Genomic DNA, 8,900 nt, shown 5'->3' on the forward strand with positions numbered 1-8,900 from the left:
ATAGCTTCTGCTTTTTTGTTGTTGTTTTTCTTAACTTACTTTGTATCCTGCTTTTTCTGCCCAATAAAAAAAAGAGAGAATTATCATGGACTCTGCAGCTCCCCCCCCAAAATCAACCTAAAAATTAAAAAGCTAAATAAAAAAAAGTGATCCGGTCTTATGCATCTTTATCTGATGCGATCAGAAATTCAATTTTTTTGCTGCATGTAAACGTACTGAGAGAGTAAAAACAGAGCTATAGAGAGTAAATATTAGACTTACATTCAGCTGGTGGACAGAAACACGATGAACTAATGAATGAAATATGCAACTGTTTGCTGATGATCTGTCACTGTTGATTTCTGATTAAAACTAGTGAACAAAATAATAATTAATGCAGGTTTAAACAAACAATTATCATCAGAGAAACCCACAAATGCTTAAAGTGCAGCCAGCAGGTTATATACAGTGAACACAGAGGCTGCTGGGTGATGAATCTATGTGACTGTCTGGAAAGTATGTAACTCATCATCAGGTTGTAAATGTAGAGAAATAGTCACAACATTGTAAAACGTATCTGACATTGTTTAAGCTTTAATATTTATCTTGTATTTTTATTATCAACCTAATGTGTCCACCTTATTTAAGGAGGAAGAAGGAAGAAAAGTAGGGAGGGAGGAAGGAAGGAAGGAAGGAAGGAAGGAAGGGAGGAAGGGAGGAAGAAGGAAGGAAATGAGGGACGAAGGGAGGAAGGGAGGAAAAATGAAGGAAGGGAGGGAAGAAGGAAGGAAGGAAGGAAGAAGGAAGGAAGGAAGAAGGAAGGAGGAAGGGAGGAAGAAGGAAGGAAGGGACGCAGGAAGAGAGGATGGAAGGGAGGAAGAAGGAAGGAAAGGAGGAAGGAAGGAAGGAAAGAAGGAAGGAAGAAGGAAGGAAAGGAGGGAGGGAGGGAGGGAGGAAGAAGTAAGGAAAGGAGAGAGGAAGGAAGGAGGGAAGGAAGGAGGGAAAGGAAAAAGGAAAAGAGGAAGGGAGGAAGGAGGGAAAGAAGGACAGAGGAAAGAAGGAAGGTAATGGGGAGGAAGGAAGGACAGAAGGAAGGAAGGAACAGTCAAAACAGACGGGGTCAATTTGACCCGGTAGGACGACACGATGGTTAAACCTGGTTTAGAGAAAGCGATGGTTTCCTCTGTTAAACCAAATATGCTCTCACATGATCGTAAGGAGCTCTGTAGGTGTAAATGGTTTCACAACATAACCCTAATCTTCTTCTTCTTCTTCTTCTTCTTCTTCTTCTTCTTCTTCTTCTTCTTCTTCTTCTTCTTCTTCTTCTTCTTCTTCTTCTTCTTCTTCTTCTTCTTCTTCTTCTCTTGCTGCTGCTGTCGGTCAGTTCTGGGAAGTGATCAGCGATGAGCACGGCATCGACCCTACAGGAAACTATGTGGGTGACTCACCTCTTCAGCTGGACAGAGTGAACGTCTACTACAATGAGGCATCCTGTAAGTAAAATAGATAGGAGTGTGTGTGTGTGTGTGTGTGTGTGTGTGTGTGTGTGTGTGTGTGTGTGTGTGTGTGTGTGTGTGTGTGTGTGAGTCACTGTGAATCTTCCCCTGAATCACCTGTGATGGTCTGAGTTTTGCTTCTACTGGAAAATGAATCATATTTCATTTCTTAATCCTCCTGTTGTCCTTGAGTCAAGGAAGGAAGGAAGGAATGAAGGAAGGGAGGAAGGAAGGGAGGAAGGAAAGGAGGAAGACGGAAGGAAAGAAGAGAGGGAGGGAGGGAGGGAGGGAGGAAGGGAAGAAGGGAGAAGGAAGGAAAGGAGGGAGGGTGGGAGGGAGGGAGGAAGGAACGAAGGAACGAAGGAACGAAGGAACGAAGGAACGAAGGAAGAAGCTTCTACTGGAAAATGAATCATATTTCATTTCTTAATCCTCCTGTTGTCCTTGAGTCAAGGAAGGAAGGAAGGAATGAAGGAAGGAAGGAAGACAAGGAGGGAGGAAGGGAGGAAAGGAAAGAAGGAAGGACGGAGGAAATAAGGAAGGAAGGTAGGAGGGAGGGAGGAAAGAAGGAAGGAGGGAGGGAGGGAAACCTTGCTCATGTTCTGAGCAAGGTTTGGTGAAGTCCGGACTTGATGAATTGTGGGTTCGGACTTCAGAAATTCAGGCATTTGGATTCAGCCACTCATGCGTCTCCTTTTTGTTGTTGTGCAGCACATAAATACGTCCCCCGATCAATATTGGTCGACTTGGAGCCAGGAACCATGGACAGCGTTCGTTCAGGAGCCTTCGGACAACTCTTCAGACCAGACAACTTCATCTTTGGTAACATTCGCCTGCTTTTACTCAACAGATTTTATTCATGTGTTGGTTCTTGGCAGTTTTAGCAGTTATGTTGTATGTGTGTAAGTTTAGACTGGGTCCAATAATGACTGAAGTCCCTCAACTGGGATCTAATGATCTGAACTCATTTGTTTTGCTTTAGGATAAATAATAAAAGTAAAGAGTTTTGAGATAAAGGTAGTTTTATGGCATGTTGATCTCTGCTGAAGTGCTTTATTATATTAAGGCAAGCAGCCCAAAACTAAGGAGTTATATAAACTAAATGTGTTCTTGTCCTTGTTAATGTTTTCCTCAACTGAGCCACTGATTGAGGATGAAAAATGAAAGAAAGTATTAAGTTTTTAAAATTTAGAAATAAAGAGATAATCATGCTTTAAAATGCTCACATGGCCTATCAGAAAGCTTCATTTACACAGAAAATGTGAAAGTCTTCTGCATGAGTTTTCTACAACGGAGTATTAGGGCCAAGCAAAAAAAAAAAAGAAGAAGCCAGACAAAAAAAAAACAAGTCAGAGACAAGAAAAAAAAAAAAAGGAGGCAAAAAAAAGGCCGGCACTAGAAAAAAAAGCGAGTCAAATAAATAAAATAAAAAGTCAGACACAAGAAACATTTTTAAAAAAAAGTCCGGCACTAGAGAAAAAAGCGAGGCATATAAAAAAGAAGTCAGACACAAGAAAAAAAACAGCGAGGCAAAAAAAAAAAAAAAAAAAAGTCCGACACAAGAAAAAGAAAAAAAACAGGCAAAAAAATAAAATAAATAAAAAAGTCTGATAAAAGAAGAAAAAAAAACAAGCAAAAAAGAAATAAATAAAAAAAGTCCGACACAAGAACAAAAAAAACAGCAGAAAAAAAAAAGTCTGACACAAGAAGAAAAAAAAGCGAGGCAAAAACTAAAAAACTAAAAATAAGTCCGGCACTAGAAAAAAAGCGGGGCAAAACAAAGAAAGAAAAGAAAGTCAGACACAAGAAAAACAAAAGCCAGGCAAAAAAAAGAAACAAGACTGAAATCCACTTACTGCGGAGGCTTGACCACAGTACCGCAGGATCAAACCAAGTTAGTAGAGCGACTGACTGCCAGCCGCTGCAGTATGAACGTCATTCTTTTTTTTTTGGCCCTAATACTCCATCGTAGTTTTCTTCAGAATACCAAAATGGTAAAAACAGTCTGAAAACATTTAATTGGCAGCTATAAAAAAATATCCTGACTGTACATAACAACAATATAACTGTTATTAAACCTCAAGAGAAGAGTAGCAGGTAAAAATCCTTAAAGCTGCAATAATTGATTTTTTTGTCCTCTTGGGGGCAGCAGAACCAGCTGTAAACAATCAGCTGTCTATTCTCACATCCTGCAGAGACATGATCAGCAATCGTCAATAATTACTTGTGGAGTTTCTCAGGGTTCCAGTTTTGATCCTTTATATTTTCAATTTGATTAAAGCTAAATTAAATTTTACTTTTTTAACCTTTGTGTCGTCCTCCCGGGTCAAATTGACCCCGCCTGTTTTTGACTGTTCCTTCTTTCCTTCCTCCCTTCCTTCCGTCTGTCCGTCCTCCCTCCTTCTCTCTTTCTTTCCTTCCTCTCTCTTTCCTCCTTTCCTTCTGTCCTTCCTTCCTCCCTCCCTCCCTCCTTCTTTCCTTCCCCCCTTCCTTCCTTCCCTCCTTCTTTCCTTCCCCCCTTCCTCCCTTACTTCCCTCTTTCCTCCCTTCCTCCCTTCCTTCCGTCCTCCCTCCCTCCCTCCTTTCTTTCCTTCCTTCCTTCTTTCCTTCCTTCCTTCCTTCCTTCCTTCCTTCCTTCCTTCCTTCTTCCTCCCGTTTTGCTCCATTGGTTGGCAGCATAAAAAACTTAAAACATGACATCTGACATATTATTATCTTATTAAGTAGTCATGTCTAAAATGTGCCTAATTCCAATGTGCTGCAAAAACAAAACTAGGAGCTAAAAGAGCACAAGGTAAACTTCACAAACAGGACATTTGTGTCGTTACGGAGCTAAAACAGTAGTGAAACTTTCCAGCAATTAATCTGCACAGTAAACACAGCGAAGTAAGTCCAGAGATTGTTTTATAAACTGATGTCTGAGTCAGAGAAGAAGCAGGGAGGCTGCACATCTCTCCGAGTCTCTCCGAGTACACACACATGAATTAAACTCTGTCCTCTGATCCCCCCCCCAGGCTGAAAAATGGGTCACCAGTGGAGTGTGTGTGTGTGTGTGTGTCTGGGTGCACATTCCCATCTGTCGTGGTGATCATTTTACATTTCACAGATGGATTTGCAAAATGTTTGTGCTGATTGGTTGATCTGCAGGTCAGACAGGTGCGGGGAACAACTGGGCCAAAGGTCACTACACGGAGGGGGCGGAGCTTGTAGACTCAGTCCTGGACATAGTGAGGAAGGAGTGCGAGCACTGTGACTGTCTCCAGGTGAAGAAGACTTTTTTTGGGGCTTTTATATGACTGAAGTAGATGTTTAACCCTCCTGTCGTCCTCCCGGGTCAAATTGACCCCATCGCCTTTGACTGTTCCTTCTTTCCTTCCTTCCTTCCTCTTTCTTTAATTTTTCCTTCGATCTTCCCCTCCTTCCCTCTTTCTTTGCTCCCTCCTCCTTCCATGCTTCTTTCCTCACTTCCTTCCTTTCTTCCTTCCTCCGCTCCTTCTCTCCTTACTTCCTTCCTCTTTTCCCCCCCTCCCTCCTCCCTCCTTACTCCTTTCTTTCCTTCCTTCCTTCCTTCCTTCCTTCCTTCCTTCCTTCCTTCCTTCCTTCCTTCCTTCCTTCCTTCCTTCCTTCCTTCCTTCCTCCCTCTTTACTCCTTTCCTTCCTTCCTTCCTTCCTTCCTTCTTCCCTCCCTCCTTACTCCTTTCCTTCCTTCCTTCCTTCCTTCCTTCCTTCCTTCCTTCCTCCCACCTTACTCATTTCCTTCCTTCCTTCCTTCTTTACTCCCTCCCTCCTTACTCCTATCCTTCCACCTATCCTTCCTCCTGAGGACAACAGGAGGATTAAAGGCAGAAATAATCAATAATCTCACCTTAAACTTGGGTCAAACAAAGTGTTCTTCGTAGTAAAGATGGAAACAAAATATTATTTATTGAGTTAAAAGGTTCATTCTTGAAATTGGAAATAGATTTTTTTGTCAAGCATTTTATATAACATCATAAAAACATTGATGACATAAAGAAGGAGTGAATTTAGGTGAATATTAACATTAGCGCTTTATAATTAAGTCATTTCCATGTCTTTCTTTTATCATAGAAAGCAGGATAACCAAACCTACGTCTTTGGTCAAATACATACAGACAATAACTTTCTCACCACTGTTTGGTCTGAAATGCTTGCAGGGTTTCCAGCTGACTCACTCTCTGGGAGGGGGCACCGGCTCGGGCATGGGCACCCTGCTGATCAGCAAAATCCGGGAGGAGTACCCTGACCGGATCATGAACACCTTCAGTGTCATGCCCTCACCGAAGGTATCAGGAGGGAATCTTCTGTGTTTATTGTACTTAATCCTGCTTTCTTTCATCCTCCTCTTATATGATCTTTTCCACTCCACATATTCACCTCTCACAACCCTAAAAACCTCTTTCATATACTGCATAGTGTTCCTCTGGTTTCTGGTCACAGTAGAAAGTGGAACAGTGGCATTCATCGGCATTTCTAAGTGAAGGAAGCATCCAGATAGAACAAGTAATATAAAAAATGATTGAACAGATCAAACCAAAGTGAAAATAATTGTTAGATACATCATTGAAAGTAAGCATGGCAAGGTTTTTGTGTGGCAAGCTCAAAGCACAAATCAATTATATATTCAGTCTTCCTTTTTATATGGTGCTTTAATGGGAATAAAAAAGGAGCAAGTACTTTCAACCATAGCATGCTCATGGGAGACTATGTGTGCAAGAATTACGACAGATTAAGCACCTGTTTCATGGAGCAGTTTATACTCCAGCAGAGCGAAGTTAAATATATATATAGCATAATTGCTTCTTCTATTTTTGGAGGCTGGCTCTGTTCCAGTGGTCGGCACTGTCACAATGGCTTAGAAGATCCCTTCATAATGCACTTACAATGTGTTGGAGGACTAAACCCACAGTCCTCCTTCTGTGCAAACATGTATTTATAAGTTTATCTGAAGCTAATATGAAGCCTCTGATGTCTAATCAAGTAGATATCTTTCAACTTTTTTCATCACAAAGCCATATACACACAATAATTGTTGAAATTGTAGACAACTGTCCATAATCTGTAATGTGCTAAAGCATTTATAAATGGTAACTAAGCATAAGAAATGCTCTTTTGATTGTACACTGGTAGCAAAAAAAAAAGTGCCATATTGTTTTGTTTCAACGACTTCGACTGCCATTTGAGATTTGAGCCAAAGCGACTGAGAAAACCCGTAAACGGCAGTATGAACAGGAGGAATTACAGCGAGGAAAAGCTCTTTCAGTGTTGTTTTCAGGCACACCCAAAACATTTTGAACCCATCCTTTAACCCTCCTGTTGTCCTCGAGTCAAGGAAGGAATGGAGGAAAAAGGAAGGAGGGAGGGAGGGAGAAAGGAAAAGAGGAAGGGAGGAAGGAAGGAAAGAAGGACAGAGGAAAGAAGGAAGGGAGGAAGGAAGGAAAGAAGGAAGGAGGGAGGAAGGAAGGAAGGAAGGAAGGAGGAAGGAAGGAAAGAAAGAAGGAAGGAGGGAGGGAGGGAGAAAGGAAAAGAGGAAGGGAGGAAGGAAGGAAAGAAGGACAGAGGAAAGAAGGTAGGGGGAGGAAAGAAAGAGAGAAGGAGGGAGGGAGGAAAGGAGGAAGGAAGGAAAGAAGGAGGGAATAAAAGGGGATGGAGGAAGGAAAGAAGGAAGGGAGGAAAGAGAGAGGAAGGAACAAAAGAGAGAAGGACAGACAGACGGAAGGAAGGAAGGAAAGAAGGAACAGTCAAGACAGACGGGGTCAATTTGACCCGGGAGGACGACACGAAGGTTAAGGCAGTGGTCACCAACCCTGCTACTGAGGAGTTACTGCCCTGCATTTGTTTAATTAACTCTCCACTCTAACACACCTGATTCTAATTATTAGCTCCTTATCAAGCAGCTGAAGCTTGTCAAGATCTTGATAACGAGCTAATTATTAGAATCAGGTGTGTTAGAGTGGAGAGAGATACCTAAAACATGCACGGCAGTAGTTCTCCAGAAGCAGGGTTGGTGACCACTGCTTTAATGTCTGTATGCTCCTAAAGTGGAAACATTCTTCTCATTGTATCACATGTACAATAATGCTGTAATTTAACTCTTTAGTTCTTTGATTTCTCTTCTTCCTTGTTCTCTTCCTGTTCACACTTCAACATCTCTTCATATCTGATCTTCTCTCTAACCCGTCAGGTGTCGGACACCGTGGTGGAACCCTACAACGCCACCTTGTCAGTCCACCAGCTGGTCGAAAACACAGATGAGACCTACTGCATCGACAACGAAGCTCTTTACGACATCTGCTTCCGCACTCTCAAACTAACCACTCCCACCTACGGCGACCTCAACCACCTGGTGTCGGCTACCATGAGCGGCGTGACGACCTCGCTGCGGTTCCCCGGACAACTCAACGCAGATCTCCGCAAGCTGGCTGTCAACATGGTGCCTTTCCCCAGACTCCACTTCTTCATGCCAGGGTTCGCTCCTCTGACAGCGAGGGGCAGCCAGCAGTACCGAGCGCTCACCGTTCCCGAGCTCACCCAGCAGATGTTCGATGCCAGAAACATGATGGCGGCCTGCGACCCTCGACACGGACGCTACCTGACCGTAGCCACCGTCTTCCGCGGGCCAATGTCCATGAAGGAGGTGGACGAGCAGATGCTGAACGTCCAGAACAAGAACAGCAGCTACTTTGTGGAGTGGATCCCCAACAACGTCAAAGTGGCTGTCTGTGACATCGCTCCCCGCGGGCTCAAGATGGCGGCCACCTTCATCGGCAACAGCACGGCCATCCAGGAGCTGTTCAAGCGGATCTCTGAGCAGTTCTCCGCCATGTTCCGCCGAAAGGCCTTCCTGCACTGGTTCACGGGCGAGGGGATGGACGAGATGGAGTTCACGGAGGCGGAGAGCAACATGAATGACCTGGTGTCCGAGTACCAGCAGTACCAGGAGGCAACCGCCAACGACGGCGAGGAGAACTTTGAGGACGAAGAGGACGAGATCAACGAGTAAGGAGACCAAACATGACTGGTAAAGCTCTGAGAGAACACTGGTAGAGCGATCATCTGACATCACAATAACAATAGTCACATTTAGTAATTCTGAAACAATAAAGTGTGTTTCCATTCAACTGTTTTTATGCACATTTTAAGTTTGCGCATAAAAAGACCTGAGTGAAAATGCTGGGAATAAACAAAAAGAGCTTAAAACATCAGATCTGTGTGGAGCGATGAGGAGACTGTAACGTTCCTCAAATGAATACAGGAAACTAACAGAAACATTATATATTTCAATCATGTTTTCCATCATTTGAGCTCAGACTGCCGTTCAGTGGTAGAGAGAGAATTAGCCCCACCTACTGTTTATCTACTTATACTCACACAACAGGAGTGGATGGAAACAAACGTTAAACTGAA

General features: G+C 43.1%; 1 protein-coding gene across 13 annotated transcripts in view; it reads left to right on the top strand.

Moving 5' to 3' along the window:
- The window catches only part of tubb6 (tubulin, beta 6 class V), a 16,247-nt gene extending 7,699 nt beyond the window's left edge, over nucleotides 1-8,548 (top strand). For 4 of the 13 annotated variants that reach the window (XM_062441305.1, XM_062441294.1, XM_062441296.1 and 1 more), the window contains 3 exons: nucleotides 4,623-4,738; nucleotides 5,651-5,779; nucleotides 7,678-8,548. In XM_062441305.1, the coding sequence (XP_062297289.1) occupies nucleotides 4,623-4,738; nucleotides 5,651-5,779; nucleotides 7,678-8,496 (1,064 nt within the window). In that variant the 3' untranslated portion in view covers nucleotides 8,497-8,548. Of the gene's footprint in view, nucleotides 1-1,407; nucleotides 1,473-2,186; nucleotides 2,298-4,622; nucleotides 4,739-5,641; nucleotides 5,780-7,677 lie in introns of those variants that run through there. The other 9 variants (XM_062441304.1, XM_062441301.1, XM_062441302.1 and 6 more) reach the window with 9 other exon arrangements.
- Nucleotides 8,549-8,900: the final 352 nt, after the last annotated feature.

Source organism: Scomber scombrus, chromosome 20 (assembly GCF_963691925.1).
Source record: "Scomber scombrus chromosome 20, fScoSco1.1, whole genome shotgun sequence".
NCBI lineage: Eukaryota > Metazoa > Chordata > Actinopteri > Scombriformes > Scombridae > Scomber > Scomber scombrus.